Source organism: Gorilla gorilla, chromosome 18, assembly GCF_029281585.2.
Source record: "Gorilla gorilla gorilla isolate KB3781 chromosome 18, NHGRI_mGorGor1-v2.1_pri, whole genome shotgun sequence".
Taxonomy (NCBI): Eukaryota; Metazoa; Chordata; class Mammalia; order Primates; family Hominidae; genus Gorilla; species Gorilla gorilla.
Genome location: NC_073242.2, coordinates 28,075,132 through 28,092,617, shown reverse-complemented (window position 1 = coordinate 28,092,617; position 17,486 = coordinate 28,075,132). Strand labels below are relative to the sequence as shown.

Sequence of the window (17,486 nt, the reverse complement as noted above, 5' to 3'; positions counted from 1 at the left end):
AGAGGATTCTGGGAGAGCTGATTCTCCTGTGCTTCCCCCACAGCAGCAGACGGAGTGGCAGCGGTACTTACGGCAGAGCTTGGAGGTGGTGGCCAAAGTGATGGAGCTCCTGCCCACGCACGCCTTCTCCACACTGGTAATGTGCTGTCCGGGGGAGTGGAGAGTGTAGCGATTTCTCTGTACACAGAGCATGGCTGGTTGACTCCCCTGGATCTCTCTCTCTCTCCCCTCTTTCCCCTCTATGTAATTTTTAAAAACAGAATAATTACCATAAGTGATGCTCAAACTGAACAAATATTAACATTTCCACAAAATATTAAACCAACTTTTGGAACCTTGTTTAGTCTTGGATATAATAGCAATTTGACTAAAGCCTTAATACCTTTATCAGTAGCTTGCAAGTGGCCAGGCCGAGTGGGAGCTGTTACTTATAGAAGTTACATTGCTGAAAAGCTGGCCTTTGTAAAGCTCGCTCTTGGCAAATTGCTAGCTTTCTCTGCGTGTGTCTATACGTGCTGGAATCTTTAGTTGTAAGGATTGATTCCCTTCCCTGTGTGGTGCGTGAAATAAAGAGATTTCATTAAATTCATCACTTCTTCAAGGCAAGGCAGTTATTAGGGTAATTCTTTTTTTTTTGAGACGGAGTCTCACGCTGTCTCCCAGGCCGGAGTGTGCAGTGGCGTGATCTTGGCTCACTGCAACCTCCACCTACTGGGTTCAAGCAATTCTCCTGCCTCAGCCTCCCAAGTAGGTGGGACTACAGGAGCTCACCACCACACCCAGCTAACTTTTTGTATTTTTAGTGGAGACGGGGTTTCACCGTGTTAGCCAGGATGGTCTGGATCTCCTGACCTCGTCGTCTGCCCGCCTCTGCCTCTCAGAGTGCTGGGATTTACAGGCGTGAGCCACCGCCCCTGGCCATAGGGTCATCTTTTGCATTGAATGACCCAGCTATACTTGTGTTCTCTCCTGGAAAGCTTCGTACTTTGCCATCTGCCTTTCTTAGGGGCCAGTCACGTTTTAATCTTACTGGTGAGTGTAGCAGCTTGAGAAAGAAAGATGCAGCTCCGGTTATGACGTTCTGACCGCTACCTGAGCCAGGGAACTGACTTCCAAATAATTTGGCCCATCTTATCACTTTACCATGTGCTTAATAAGGCATAGCTGACATTTCTCTCAAGGTAGAGGTTCCCTTGGATTTGAAGGGAGATACGGTCCCGTCTCAGAGTTCTAGCAGGTGTAGGTCATTTCAGGGTTTGATCTCCTCTATTAGGAACGTAAGAGTCATACCACAGTGTCCTTTGCTTTTTTTTTTTTTTTTAAAAAAAGGGTTGAACTAATACGTTTTCTTTGTTATTCTGTGTATTAATTGGTGGTTTCAATTATAGAAACAAGTTGGGGGGCACTGAAGGGGGGTCATAGCTTTTTAGCTGCATTTAAAGGTTCCTAGAGAAAAGGTTTTGATCCTGTTCCTCGCACCATAGTTACGTGTTATGTTGTAATGTTAAAATGCTATTAAAACTTGCATTTATGGCTTAAAATTTTTGTTGTTGTTTCTTTGTTTTCAGTTCCCTGTTCTTCAGGACAATTTAGAAGTTTATTTGGGATTACAGCAGTTTATAGTCACTTCAGGGTCAGGTAAACTGGTTTTTAATTTTCTAATTTAACCAAACATTCAAAAAACCATCGGACTGATATTTCATTACTGCTGCCGTTGCTGTCGGAACATGATTTCTTCACTGCAGCCTCCCCACTGGCATCTCTCCCCACTTCAAAACAGGGAACGTTTTTAAAGGCTTATGATAAAAAGCTGTGGGGGAGGTAAAAGATGAGGTCATGACAGTGTATTCCAAGGAAGTGTTTGGAAAAGAAACTGATTTGGAGTAAAGAGACAGGACTTACTAAAAAGCCTCTAATTAGTTTCCTTATGTCCTTTCAACCAGCAGGTGTACTAGGGAGAACATGGCCTTGTGCTTTCTTGCTTCCTGCTCACTTTAGAATTGGAAGGCCATAGTGCAGCTGATGGCCTGTGGTCCCCCCACCCCCTGCACCTGTTGCAAATGGCCCCAGGGGCTCTGACCAGAGCTGGTTGAAAAGGCTTTTGGCTGCTGTTTACAGGCCCTGCCTGCTTGGGGTTTAGGGTTAGTTTGCTTTGTTGTTTTGTTGATAACAATAATAGTAATAGCTTCCATTTGTAGCTCTCATTACATGCCAGGCACTGTGTTATTGACTTATATTACTTAATTCTCTCCATCTTCCTGTGAGGTGTAAGTGCTATTACTAGTTACCCCTGTTTTACATAAGAGGAAATTGATGTTCAGAGATGTTAATTTACCCAGGGTCCCATGGCTTTGTTGGTACAAGTCGCATGATGGTATAATAGGGAATGACAAAATGTTGAAATAGCTAACATCTGACATTCATTTTTGTCAACTGAAAACACCAGTAACTGAAAGCCACATGTGTCCTCCCTGCCCCATCAGCTGCTATGCACCACTCTCACTGCCCTTCCTTCTTCCCAGCATGCTTCTTATGGGATCTGTCCCGGCTCTGGTGTGCAGCCCCTGTGTTGGGTAACTGTTGTTTCAGCCCAGCACAGAGCCGCCCAGTGTGCAGCCCATCTCCTGGATGAGCTTGTGATTCATGGCAGAGCCTCCACAGGAGCCTTTTTCTGAGGCTGTCCTTGGTGGTCTGTGACGGCTGGTTTCCATGACTATATAAGCTTCTAAATAATCTAGTGGGCCCCAGGAGGCTGATGGGCCTTGGCATGCCCCGAATGTAGGCCCTGACTTTGTAGATAGGGTAAGAAATTTAGAAAGACAAAACTTTAAAAAGACACTTTCAAAACAAACATGCTTATAAAATGTGCTGTCACCACTAATGAAAATCATTTGGCTGTGTAGAAGTGCTACAGATGTTTCCAGAAGCCATTTTTGGGAATAATCGTGCCCAGGTGGTCTTTCCTTCAGGACCACTATTCAAATTAGAATGTACTCAGGACCCTGAAGACACTGTTCTTGATCTATTAAAAAAATCAAGCAGGTGTTCTTTCCTCCCTCACACTGACCCTTCAGTGTCCTGTTTACTTTTGTAAAAGCTGGTGTTTTTACATTCTGTTGTGTCTGTCTTTAGGTGAAAGTCTAGTGAATCTGAAACTCTACTTCTGGGACATAGCTGATAATTCTGAGCTCTTCTCCCTAGAAGGATAATGTGATTTATTTTTTCCTATAGGAAATACCGCATACCTGCTTTCACTAAAGCCTGTTTACTGGCAATTTCACAGAACTCGGCTCTTCCGGATCATTTATAAATCTCATCCTCAGCACTGATCCTTGGCTTGTACTCCAGTGGCAAAACCTCTCAGGCCAGAAAAATGCTTATTTCCTGTTTTAAAACGAGCTCTCTCATCCATGACAAAGCATTCCCCAATTTTTGGTGGCTCAGAAGCCAAGTTTCCAGTGCAAAGGCTATTAACAAATGGAAACTCTGAGTACATTTTTTCCCCTGGTTCCCATAGCCATTTACCCCCTCAAATAACCTCCATGCCACACCAGTCAGTCAGCCTCATGACCCTCAGCAGAAACTGTGCCCTCTCATCCCTGATAGGCTCTGGGCCTTCCTTCATTTGCATTTACTTTCTAGCCCAGCCTTTAGTTCTTGGGTCTCCTCTGGAGCCTGTGTAAATGGGCGCCAGCCGCTATTCTTGTCTACTCCTGGTGCTGTGACCGTGTATGACAATGGGATGCACATTTTGGCCAGCAGTGAGGCCTGCAGTGTGGTTACCCAGCCTGGAAGGCTCCCACTTTTGCTTTTGTCAGAGCAGTTGGATTCAGAAGATCTTGTGCTTCTCACTGTTTCCCTTCCTGCTGCTGAGCCTGCCTCCACTTCCCTGTCAAGACCAAGGCACAGCTTGTCTTGCTGGGCCGCGTTGGTTGCTCTGTGCTGCTCTGGCTCCTGGCAGGTCATCCTTTGCTCCCTCTGTCTTTTCTACCTTATGTGGGTTAAGAAACCCTCATTGGTGGTGTTCCCCTTGCACAGCATTGACGTCCGTATGTGACCCCAAAGCCTCCATTCTGTATTTGACTTCTGCCACCCCTCATTGACATCTTCCTTCATTGAGACAGTATTTCTCCTCTAAGTAACCCTTTAACTTTTCTGGTTACCCATGCAAACTTTCCTGTCTAAGGGATTATTTTGCCTACAACATTTTATATAAGATTTTTAGACTTAAATTGTTTGTTCTGCTTGGGCCCGTTTATGATTTATGATTATGATTTGTTCTCTCAGAGGGAAATGCCTGAATGCTAATTTTTAGACCTCCCTCAACTCCTCAAAAAGAGAAGACTAAATTATGTTTAAGACTTTTTTCCCCCTAGGGCAGTGAATTGCCAAGGAGCTGTTCTTTGGATGTGGCTTAGGTCATACCTAGACAGCTTTAGAATGACTTGGTTTGTGGAAGACAGGACTTTCGTGTGGCCATGATGTTTTGTGCCTCCAAACCTTTCAGCATTATTCTCATCTGAAGGTTCTACCTTGCAGATGTCCTGTGCTTTTGGGGGGAAATCTAAGCCTTGACCAGACAGAAGAAATTGTGGGTGGATCTGAACAGCTTTTCACAGTGGGACACTGGCCTATCCCCTCAAGTTTACTTGATGCCCTGCGTGACTTCTGTGGTGGTGAAATTAGGTTTCTAGGCTGAAGGGGGGGGTGTCAAGGGTAGAGAATTTGATTTGGGGTATTTATTGCCCATGCGATTGTCTGCCTTGCAGATAGAACAGGAAAGAACCAGCTGTACTTTTGATGAACATGGATCTTAGATGCACATATGTGTGAAGTGGAACTGTATGGAATTGCAGTTTTGTTGGGTCAGAAGTGATCAAGTGTCAACAGTTTCATATTGTTCAAACTCACAGTTTAAAACACACACCCAGCACTTCCAAGCTGTTTTCCATCCTGGGTACTGGATGCTAGGTACCCATAGTTGTCATCCTAGGTACTGCTCTTTGCTAGACAAAATAGGACAAGTTCAGAGGGGAGGGATCAGGATGGCAAGGATTCTCAGGAGGGTAATGAGGGGTTACATCCCCAGGGCTATCATGCTGTCAGCAGGCTTTGGCTTGTTCTGTGTTCTGCCCTCAAGGAGTGGGCCAGGGGTGATGAGCAATCACAGGGAGATTTACTTTACCCGTGTTTGTGACCAAGTTGTCCAGAGATGGAAGGGCTCCCTTGAGCTCCCTAGCATTCAGCCGAGGTCCAGGAAGAGGCTGAAGGGCCGGGTGTGCAGGGGAAGTGCTGGGCAGAGGGGACGGCTTGGTCAGGGCGACTTTTAAGCTCTCTAGTAATTGTCTATTAAGGACCATACTCAAATGGAAACTTGATTTAGGGTAGTGTTTTGGTTTGGTTTTTAAAACAAATACAGTGTTCCCCTTGTACACTTAAAATACTTAAGAAGCTTGTTCTCAGGTATTCAGCGGGTACCTAGTTGAAGGAATTGGATACTATAGAGAAGTTGGAAACTGGTGGTCAGGGTAGAGCCTGGGGGGAGGTGGAGGTGCGAAATGAAGGTTGAGCATGTGGAGAGTGCCAGGGGCTGCTGAAGCGGACTCAGTGACCCCCAGTGTTGCTCTGAGAAAGAAAAGCTGGCCTCCCCTCTTTTTGGGCCTGTACTATGCCATACCCAGTGTCAGGGTGTATTTTTCATTAGAGTTTATTCCCACAGAGCCCTGAGGTCTGGTTGGTGTGCAGAGGAGGAGCAGGTTTTAGAAGTCAACCCTGGGAGTTGGTTGCATAGATATAATCTTGAAAATCCCATTGACATTCAGAGGGTGTATGATTTTGGCACTTCAGTTAACTGAGAGATTGGGGCTGTCTCTTTTTGTAGCCCATGAAGTCTGTGTTCCCTTTCGTACAACCAGTGTGATGAAAATCCCTCTCAGTTCATTGGTTCCGTGAGTTCGTCTGGCTGGGTGGGATGGTCATTCTGTTGCTGTGGTTGGAGGAGCTGGCTTACTCATTAGCTGCACCCACAGCCTCTTCAGGGCTGCCATCTTGTTTCTGCGCCAGGGCACTGCTGTCCTTGTGGAGTGGAGGAGGCAGGAGCAGGTGATTTGGGACAGGTCAAAACCAGCCTTTGTCACTGGCCCTCTCTGTCTGAGGTCCTTCCATGAGTTACCTCTTCTTTCGTTCTCCTGCTCCTTAAGATGTGGCCCTCTGTCCCCTCTTCCAGCCTCGTGTCTTCCTTTGGGGGCTGTCGCAGGCACTGTTGCGAGCCTCATCCCTTGACGTTGGTGGCGGATCGAGGCATTCAGCCTGCTACTTCGGTTGCCACGTGCTTTGTAGGTGTCCACCCTTCCTTTCTGCAGGTGCCACCCATCCGTGTTTACTGTCAGTAATACATGCCAGTATTCCCAGGGACAGGGTGAGGAAGGAAGCTGCCTGGGACTCCCTGTCCTGCTCTAGTTTGCCGTCTGTTCTGTTGCATCTAAATCATTCATACATTTACGGTCACTCACTCTGTACCAGCTGCTGTGCTGGCTGCTGGACATAGCTGCTCACCACGAGGGATTTTGTGGTCAGTAAGGAGATGGACTTGTAAATCATCGGTTTATCTCCTTATGGGCATGGGTGCCAAGGAGGAAGGCAGGAGTGGGGAGGCCCCACAGAGACAGGATGCCCCTGAGAGGCTGGAGGCTATGTAGGAGCTTGCAAAGCTTGGGTGGGCAGAGGATGACATGATCAGCAGTCTAGGCAGAGGCACAGAGACACGAGGCTCTGGGGAATTACCAGTGGATCTGGATGACATAGTGGCATAGTAGAAGGTGGCGAGGCCACGAGAGACCTGAGTTGATACTGGAGAGTCTAGGCTCTCCCCTTTTAGCAGGAGAGAGCCTCCAGAGGCTTCAGCACCTGCTTCAGGGGAGCTGCAAGCTTAGTCTGGGCTCTGGGAAGCTGATTTTGGAGCACAGCGGGAGGAGGGTTGGTGGTGACCAGTGTGAGGAGGAGGGTTGGTGATGACCAGTGTGAGTCTCGCCTCCTAAGAGACAGGAGAGAACTGAAGTAGTGGGAGGGAGCAGGTGTGGAAAGTACCCGGGGAGTTCTGGGATCGTAGGTGCCCTAGTTACGGTGCCCTAGTGGTGTTACCACCCCACCCTCATTCCTGCTGTGTCAGTGAGAAGGACTTGAATCAGACCTGCAGGTCTCTGTTCCTGCAGGTCTCTGAAAATTCTTACTATCTTTTGTGGACATTTGTGAAGAGAGGGATCCAAAAACCAAGGAAGTGACCGAATCAAGGGAGGATGTTTTGTCCTTCATCTTAGCATCCTCCTTGTTCAGTTTGAAGAAGTTGTGTTGAAAAGTAAGGAAATTTCAGACCTTAGTAAGTCACTAGTTCTTTGTTATTTATAATAATTAGAAATACTGAACAATGTTCTGTAGCTTAGAGGGTTATATATTTTAACATGGCCCTTGTAATAGTGATACTCAGGCTTAGGAGGGTTGTATGAGGCACTGAGCCCAGAAGTGGCGGGGAATCTGTGTCTTCGGAATCCAAGTCCCATACTCTTTATTTCATACTGTGTCACCTCCCAGCCTTCAGGGGTGGAGTGCTGAGTGTACCTCTCCTCTCAGCAGGGGCGGGTCCTAACTGTTGGTCCATGGAAATTTCATTCTGAGATAGGGCCCTATCCTAAAGGAACCAGATTTGGAGTCACATAGACTCAGCGTAGAACACCAGCCTTGCCCCGGAAATGTGACACGTGCTTGGCAAGTGCCTGGGCCTCCCTGGGTGTGCCTCGTTGTATGTAACAGTGATGGTGTCAGGACCTTACAGGGTCAAAAGGAATCAGATCAGGGGCTCCCTCCACGTTAGCACACTCCAGGCTGTCTGCCCCTTCCCACAACTCTGTCTCTGTCCCTGGACTCTGGAGCACAAACGTGTAGTGTTAGGTGGATACCGGGCCCAGTTTCCCTGCTGAGTACTGGGAAGCAGCCCGTGGGTTGCTTTGTTTCGCGAATTGGTTTTGCTGCTGGTTTTGCTGTGTGTGGCTTGCTGGACGAGCTGTTATCTGTAATGTCTAAAGCGTGGTCTTCCTGTGAAAAACTGTCTGGCGTGTTGTGTTCCAGGACACAGGTTGAACATCACGGCGGAGAACGACTGCCGGCGGCTGCACTGCTCCCTGAGAGACTTGAGCTCCCTGCTGCAGGCCGTGGGCCGCCTGGCCGAGTACTTTATCGGGGATGTGTTTGCTGCACGGTTCAATGATGCCCTCACAGTCGTGGAAAGGTAGGCTGGCAGTTACCTTATGGAGCTGTTCCTTCTTCAGAGTTCAGCTTTACCTTCTTGTGTGAGGGGCGGCATATTGCCAAATAGCTTCTGCTCTGGCCCCGGGTAAATCTAGGCTCTGCCACATACAAGCTGATATGGAACAAATTACTTAACCTCTCTGAACTTCAGGTCCCTCATTTACAATATGAAGTAGATGTTGTTTCCTGTAGGTTTAGTGTGAGAATTAAATGAGATAAAGCACTTAGCACTGTGCCTAGCACATAACAAAACGCCTGATAAGCTATTTAAGGTATTGTTTCTTTGAAGATCTTGTGTATAAATGTAAATACAGTTGTAGACCCAGGAGAAACCAGGAGAGGTCAGTCTTCATGTCTTTCCTCATAGGATAAAGAGATATTAAGAAAGCCCTACTGATAAGGAGTCAACTCCACTGTCCAAGTAGGCAGCTAGATGCACAGGGTGCTTTTTGTGTTGTTTCCAGTCCCATTAGGGCCTCGGGAGTGAAAGCTGGGTAGCCTCCACGCCTGGCCCGAAAGGTGGTTCCTAGCCTTTCACCACTGGGCTCCTTTTCTTCTCCTTCCTCTTGGGTCTCACACCAGGTTTACAGATGCACTTGTTGAGGAACACTTGATTCTACTCAGTCAGCAGTCCCTCCTCCCTTTCTCCCCTCGAAAAACCCAAGATGTAAGTGACAGGACATTTAGATCATTTCAAGGCAGCTGTTGAATTGGTTAGATCAAAACTGAGTAGATGTGGATCCAGCCCAAAGCCAAGACACCTGATGCTTCGACTGGCCCAGCAGCCGCATCACTGGTGACGTGCAGAGGGGAAGTGAGCCTCAGGAGCCTGGGTGCATGCATGCCAGACTTCACTGCCACATCTTAGCTGAAAAGCAAAGATAGCCAAGGGGCTTAAATCCCTTAAAAGCCAGATTCGTATTAATAATAAAAACAGCACACAGTAGTAGGACATTTTCTGTGTTTTTGCACATGGTCTTTCATTTTGTTCTGTACTTTGAGAGACAGGCATTGCCGTTTTATTGTTGAGTAAGTACATTGTGGCTCAGTGATGTGAGTGTCTTGCCTCGGTTCACACAGTCTTTGAGAGGGAGAGTGGATTTTAACAGTTTCCTGGGTCCACATGTTGTGCTCTTTCCAAACCGTAGCGTTTGTATTGCCAGTCCGTTCCTCCTCCTCTTCTTGTACTGGGCCCATTTGCACTGAGGTTTAGCAGGGATAAGACATGTTTTTCTGTCTGAAATCCAAAGATAAGTCCATTATTTGAACTTACTCTGTTAAGCAATATAGATATATCTTATCTGTTCAGTTGGCGGGGCGCAGTGGCTCACGCCCGTAATCCCAACACTTTGGGAGGCTGAGGCGGGCAGATCACCTGAGGTCAGGAGTTCAAGACCAGCCTAACCAATATGATGAAACCCCATCTCTACTAAAAATACAAAAATTAGCCGGGCGTGGGGGCATGCGCCTGTAATCCCAGATACTCAGGAGGCTGAGACAGGAGAATCGCTTGAACCCGGGAGGCGGAGGTTGCAGTGAGCTGAGATCACGCCAGTGCACTCCAGCCTGGGCAACAAGAGTGAAACTCCGTCTCAAAAAAAAAAAAAAAAAAAAAAAAAGGTATATCTGTCAGTCATCTCAACTTTGTAGTGAGATGATGTCTCAAAGATCCTGAATCATTTGATAGGTCCCTATCTTTCTGCACTGCTTAGATTTCCAAGCCCAGTGCTTAAACATACTTGTTATTAATATTTTGTCTTCATTTTGAATAAAATGTGAGAGAAGGCTCTTGTTATGACTACATGACCTTAATAGCCAGTATGATTAGCAGTGTTTTCATTTATTGGTTACATAAAACAAAGCTAATATTAGAACTGCTAAACACAGACACATTAAAAGATGTTTGGAAATGCATTTTTAGTGTAGAACAGGATTTAAACACCAGGTGCATATTGGTATATTGTTTTCTGATAATAACTGTTCTGATCACGAGGACTTCGTGGGACTTTGGGAACCTTAGTTCTTTTGCCCTCACTTTCTTGACTGACCGGAAGTGCTCCTTTTTGATTGCTTTCTCATTGCTCCCCAGCAATCAGAAATACAAATACAAGTTTGTATTTGTAACAAGTTCCTTAGTTGATTGTTACGCTGGGACAAAGACAAACACTGCCTTCCCTGGCATCCATTTCCAGGTTTCCACGCAGAGTAGGCAGAGAGAAACTAGCCAGGTCTTGGGTTTTTTCCCCTTCACTCAGAAAGGAATGTCTTTCAACTCCAGGCGTGGTGGCTCACCTGTAATCCCAGCACTTTGGGAGGCTGAGGTGAGCAGATCGCTTGAGTCCAGGAGTTCAAGACCAACCTGGACAACATGACGAAACCTGTCTCTACTAAAAAGACAAAAAAATTTAGCTGGGTGTGGTGGCATGCGCCTGTAGTCCCCGCTATGGGAGGGGGCGCTGAGGCGGGAGGATCACTTGAGCCCCGGAAGTCTAGGCTGCAGTGAGCCAAGATCACTACAATCCTCCGGCCTGGTTGACAGAGCAAGACCCTTTCTCAAAAAAAAGGGGAGAGAAAGGAATGTTGTCCTGTCTGTAATGAAAGAGGCATTTCCCATTTCCTACTAGATAGAGCTGTTAGTTATTGTGTTTAATGCTCGTCAGTATCCAGTGAGCCCTTGAACAACCAGTGGGCTCAACAGCTTGCTGAAAGACAACTTGCTCAACAGCTGAAAGAATTGTACTTGAACATAAAACACCTCCACCTATTCTAGAAACATTTGCTCCTTTCATCTGCCTCCTCCAAAGTTTTATCAAACATTTTCAAATTTGAAGAAAAGTTGAAAGAATTGTACAGGGAATACACGTATACCCACCACATAGATTCTATGGTGGACAGTTTGCTGTATTTTCTTTATTATGTATCAACCCATCTGAAACGTTTCCTTTTAAAAATGATTTTAAATAAAAGCTAAGATGGTTTTATCATTATCAAATTTTATAGAAAAGCCCATGTCATCCTAGTTTGATAAACTGCCAAAAAAGCAGTTTTTTGTTTTTTTTTTTAAACAAAACAAAACAAACAAACAGGATTTTGGTCTTGTTCTGTTACCCAGGCTGGAGTGCAATGGCATGATCCTGGCTTAGTCCATCCTCAACCTCCTGGGCTCAAGCAGTCCTCCCTACTTAGCCTCTCCCAAGTAGCTGAGACTACAGGCATATGCCACCACATCTGGATAAAATTTTAAAAGACAGGGTCCTACTTTGTTGTCCAGGCTGGTCTTGAACTCCTGGACTCAAGTGATCCTCCCACCTTGGCCTCCCAAAGTGCTGGGATTACAGGCATGAGCAACCACATTCTGCATGCTTTTTAAGAACTATTTTTTATTCTCCTCATTTATAAAACATTATATATTAATTGTAGATAATTTGGAAATGCAGAAAAATAGAGGGAAAAAAACATCCATAATCTACCCACTCTATCCTCCCCCTAAAACAAGTGGTACCAATAAGCATATTTTGGTGACACTTCTTCCCGCCTGTCTTCTGTTAATAGATGAACATTCATGATGTATTCTGTATGTATATTTAGTACAGCCATGTCATGTTTAAAACATCCTGAATATTTATCATTAAATATGCCTTTAAGCATGGTTTTTATTGTATATATTGCATTGTATTACCTCCTCTGGGTTGGATATTTATATTGTTTTCAAAGTTTTTGACACCTTCAATAAGGCTTTAGTTATTATGCTTGTATATAAATCTTTACGCATATTCTCAGATTATTTCCTTGGCATAAAATTGAAAGTCTGGTCTTGATTCTTTTTTGTATATGGAAAAAGTCTGCCCTTACGCTCTTTGTTGGTACCAGCCTTGTCTGTTTTGTCTGTCTTAGTTCATAAGCTGAATGTTCTTGTTTACCTGCCTCTTTGCCAACAGGTTGGTCAAAGTCACTCTGTACGGATCTCAGATAAAATTGTACAACATTGAAACTGCTGTGCCATCAGTATTGAAACCTGACCTCATTGATGTGTAAGTCTAGAGTTTGATGTTTGTGCATTTTTAGGAAAGACCTTGCCCCCAATCTCCAAATAATTTGATTGAGAAAAAGGAACAGTAGTGGCTGCCATGAATCAGGGAAAAACTCTTAAACTGCAAACCTAGAAAGAGAGAGAGATTTTTTTGACTATATGTCTGGGGCAGAGGTGGTTGGAGAAAGTGGAATTAGGTAAGTGAGAGCTGGGATGGAGATTCTATGGAGTAGGCATTTCAGGAGGAAAGAACAGTACAGGCTGAGACAGTCACACAGGCAGGAGGTGGCTACTCCATGTAGTGCAAGAAGAGACTGGATAGGTGTGTTGGGACTAATGGGAAACCCCTCAGATGCCATCAGTCTTTCCTGTAGATCATTGACTAAAACTGTAGGATACTGTAGGATGCAGAAGAATGCTTGGGGAACACGTTTCTCAGAGATTCTGATTTTAGCAGAATGGCATAAGGCCATAAGGCTTGGGTATTTGCATATTAAACAAGAACCCCAGGTTATTTTGAAGCAGGACATCTAGAGACCACACTCTCTACCTACAGAAACTCTACAGATAACATGGGATGCTGTTAGGAAAGTGACATATGGAAGGACAGGGACAGGAGATGGGCAGTATCCCAGAGATTTCACTGCCCAGAAGACTTGCTTTAGATGAGAGCAGGGGGTTGGCAAACTATGGCCTTTGCCAAATCTGGCTTACTGACTGCTTTTGTAAATAAAGTTTTATTGAAACACAGCTACATTGATTTACATACGGTCTGGGAGTGGTTTTGCACTATAGCAGCAGAGTAGAGTAGCTGTGACAGTGTGTATGTACGCCCTGCAAATCTGAAAATATATACACTCGGGTTTTTACAGAAAAGGTCTGCCGACTCCTGCTGTAGAGCATTCTTGAGCTGCAGATTAGATAAACGATGGAAAGAGAATCTTACTTACTATGGTGGTTTTAAACTTTTAAAAAATATATTGCTTTCCCTTTTGAGAATTTAGAGAAAGTTGTAAAGCATCTCCCAAGAAAGATGCCAGTTTCCTTATAAATACAACAACTTGTACACATTTTGGGAGTTTCAGAGCCCCTCCTTTCAGCCTTGAGGAGCTCTACAGATGTGCTAGATTGACTGAAATTCTTACTCCTAAGGCTGACTTTGATGTCCTTTCTCCTTATTTTGGTATTTAGAACTTAAACGGTAATGTGATTCTAAATATAAAATAAAATTTTAAATGTAAAATACAAAATAACTGTGTGGTCGCTATGAATTTCAAACTTTCAGTAACTATATTTGCTTACTTTAAAGTACTAGCACATTTTCTTACCCAACTGCTAATTTTGAAAAAGTTCAAACCTATAGAAAATGGGAAAAACAGGCGAATAAGCACCCATGGACCCTTAGCCTAGAGTAACCAATTACAAATTGGCTTTTGTTTCTTGTGCCCTCTCTGCACACAATACATGATTATTATTATTATTATTATTATTTTGCTGAGCCATTTGAAAATAAACTGCATGGCTGAACGTGATGATTCATACCTGTAATCCCAGCATTTTGGGAGGCCGAGGCAGGCGGATCACTTGAGGTCAGGAGTTCAAGTCCAGCCTGACCAATGTGGTGAAACCCTGTCTCTACCAAAAAATATAAAAATTAGCCGGGTGTGGTGGCACTTGCACCTGTAGTCCCAACTACTCGGGAGGCTGAGCTGGGAGAGTCGCTTGAACCCGGGAGGCTGAGATCACACCACTGCTCTCCAGCCTGGGTGACAGAGTGAGACCCTGTCTCAAAAAAGAAAAGAAAGAAAATAAATTACAGACAACATGTCACTTCACCCGTAAATCCTTCAGTGTGTGTATCCTAGAAATAAGTTCATTCAGCTCTTTAACTATGATATCATTATCAACCCTCACATAATTTAATACATACAATAATGTCATCTCACATGTAGTCCATATTAAAATTTCTTCAGTTGTCCCAGGAATGTTTTTGTATCTTTTTTTTTTTCTTGGATCCAAGGTCTAACTAATCATGAGCCACACATTAAATGTATTTCCTATAGTCTAGAACAGTTCACCCAATTGTGTTTGTATGTCTGCATGTGCGTGTGTGTGTGAGAGTGACTGAGGACCTTTTGCAGATCCAGATCTTAATTTTTTTAAAAGCATGTCCTACAATCTGGATTTGTCTAATTATTTCCATTGTATTAGATTCAGTTTAAACATTTTTAGCAAGGTTACTACATAGGCAATGATGTGCCTTTCCTCTTGCATCATGTCAGAAGGCTCTTAATATCAAATTTCCCTGTAATTGTTGATGCTGAGTTTGCTTTTAAAATGGTGTCTAGGCTGGACACACTGGCTCGTGTTTGTAATCCCAGCACTTTGGGAGGTTGAGGTGGGAAGATCGCTTGAGCCCAGGAGTTTGAGAGGAGCCTGGGCAACATAGTGAGACTCTGTCCCTACCAAAAAAAAAAAAAAATAGCCGGACATAGTGGTGCATGCCTGTGGCCCCAGCCACTTAGAATTGCAAGCCAGGAGAATTGCTTGAGCCCAGGAGTTGGAGGCTGCAGTGAGCTATGATTGTGCCACTGCACTCCTGCCTGGGCAACAGAGCGAGACCCTGTTTCAGCAACATAAATAAGTAAATAAAGTGATATCTGCCTATATCCTAATTCTGTCTGCTGAAAGCTCCTAGAAACAGTGACACTCCAGTAGCAATCCTATCCCTTTTCCCCAGGTCTTGGTTTCTCAAATCCATTCTCCAGAGCACCTTGGAGAAAAAAGCTCAAGTCTGGGGGGGTGACGTTGGACAATCTTGCCAAGTCAGCAAGTAAGGAAGTGCTCAGTGACTGTTGGGAACATGTGAAGAGGATGCAGGACCCAGCTTGAAAGGGTTCTTCGTGGTCAAACTTGACAGTTCAGTCATCAAGAAAGAATAAGGACAATAATGAATTATACCAGTTTGAATGAAAATAATCTACTCATTCAAAGTGATTAACAGGCTAGGCCGGGGGCAGTGCCTCACACCTGCAATCCCAGCCCTTTGGGAGGTCAAGGCAGAAGGATCGCTTGAAGTCAGGAGTTTGAGACCAGCCTGGCCAACATAGACCCCATCTCTACAAAAAATACGACAATTAGCCTGGCATGGTGGCGTGGACCTGTAGTCCCAGCTACTTGGGAGGCTGAAGCAGGAGAATCACTTGAGCCCAGAAGGTTGAGGCTGCAGTGAGCCGTGATCGTGCCCCTGCATGCCAGCCTGAGCAACAGAATATGACCCTGTCTCAAGTAAACAAACAGATAAACAAAAACCCAAAGTGATTAACAAAATAAGGATGAGAGGAGGGAAAGCCTCCTTTTAGAGAAGACTGCCAACTAATGAGGAGAAAAGGAAAGATAGAAAAATTACCAATTCACAACCACCAATGTAATACTGATTTAGGCAGGAGTCGTTAATAAATGCCCAAACCATGAGGAACACTGTCTTTGTGTCACCTCATAGTAGTATCACTTTACAACTTACTAGTTATTACCGAAAGGTAATTACATTTAGGTATGTTGGAAGGCCTGGTGTTTTGAAGTTCTGAGACAACTGTCTCTCCTTGTTTAAGATTGATTATTATATTTGATGAATTGCGTACTTTTTTGATGTATATTTTCTTGCATGTACGATGCAGTCAGTACAGCCTTTGCTGAAACCAAACATAGTCTTTGCCGCCTCAGTTATTCCCTAGCCAGGTGGAATGTGTGGTGCAGTGGAAGCTTAAACTCCAAAATCCGACATCAAAGCTCTGTTTATAAAGCTGTTACACCTGGTAGTTGTCTACGCTTTAGTCTGCAGCTAGGAATGTTAAATTTGTACTAGTTCTGAAGTCAACACATGATCACTTAAGTTCTTTGATTTTGCTTTTATAATTTACCTTTCTCTTAGGTGAGCATGTGTCACAGAAAGATTGAATAAGATTCAGTAGACATTGACTAACTGCCTTCTGTGCTCTAGTCAGCAGTGGCAATGTTTAGATGATGAATATCTTAGTTTTTAGGTTCTATGTGAACCGGTAAATGATTTCTATGCTGTTGCCCATGTCTTAGAATAGCAAATGCAGTGGATGCAATTCTTACCTCCTATGAAAATGAGTTGAACGCTAATATATTTTCACCTTAACCTTTAAAATCACATCTTCTTTTCTTTCTGCAGGCATGCTCAGTCCCTGGCTGCGCTGCAGGCTTACTCTCACTGGTTAGCACAGTATTGCAGTGAAGTTCACCGGCAGAACACGCAGCAGTTCGTGACACTCATCTCTACTACCATGGATGCAATCACACCTCTAATCAGCACCAAGGTCTCGAAACAGCAAAGCCTACACCTTTTATCTAACTCTCTGTCTCTCCTTCTGTTCCTATACCCATTTACTAGAAAATCTAAATAGGACACAGAGTTAGACCCATAAATCTTTCTGCTGTTATACACCTGTTTTATTTCATGTTCCTTTTTAGTTGTAGCCTACATGCATTCAAATACAACGTTACTTTTTTAGTTATCTGAGTTCCACATGAATACATGCTCACTGTGAAAAAGTAAAATATCATTCAGATTTCCAGACTAAAAAGTTGTGATACCTCTGAAACATTTTCCTTCCCGCGGTAAGCACAGTTGGGCAGTGGTTGTGCAGGCATACCTCATTTTATTGCACTTCCCTTTATTGCGCTTCACAGAGACTGTGTTTTTTACAAGTTGAAGGCTTATGGCAACCCTGCATCAAGCAAATCTGTCAGCACCATTTTTTTGACAGTATTTGGTGCTTCCATGTGTTACATTTTGGTAATTGTTAGAATATTTCAGACTTTTTTGTTACTATATCTTACAGCGATTTGTGATCAGTGATCTTTAATGTTACTATTGTAATTATTTTGGAGTGCCACAAACCAAAGACTGCAAACTTGATTGATAAATGTGTGTGTTCTGACTGCTCCACTGATTGGAGGCTTCCCCATCTTCCTGTCTTTAGGCCTCCCTATTCCCTGAGCTATTTAATAACCCTACAATGACCTTTACGTGTTCGAGTGAAAGGGAGAGTCACATGTCTCTTACTTTAAATAAAAATCTAGAAATGATTAAGCTTAGTGAGGAAGGCATATCAAAAGCCAGGATAGG

The 17,486-nt window shown here is 44.2% G+C and overlaps 1 protein-coding gene across 4 annotated transcripts in view; it reads left to right on the top strand.

The window, feature by feature from the left end:
• Positions 1 to 17,486, top strand: part of XPO6 (exportin 6) — a 114,198-nt gene that overhangs the window by 78,166 nt on the left and 18,546 nt on the right. For 3 of the 4 annotated variants that reach the window (XM_019012287.4, XM_063700071.1, XM_063700072.1), the window contains 5 exons: positions 44 to 136; positions 1,569 to 1,638; positions 8,122 to 8,281; positions 12,240 to 12,332; positions 16,530 to 16,674. In XM_019012287.4, coding sequence (XP_018867832.2) covers positions 44 to 136; positions 1,569 to 1,638; positions 8,122 to 8,281; positions 12,240 to 12,332; positions 16,530 to 16,674 — 561 coding nt within the window. The remainder of the gene's footprint in view (positions 1 to 43; positions 137 to 1,568; positions 1,639 to 8,121; positions 8,282 to 12,239; positions 12,333 to 16,529; positions 16,675 to 17,486) is intronic. The other variant, XM_019012288.4, reaches the window with a different exon arrangement.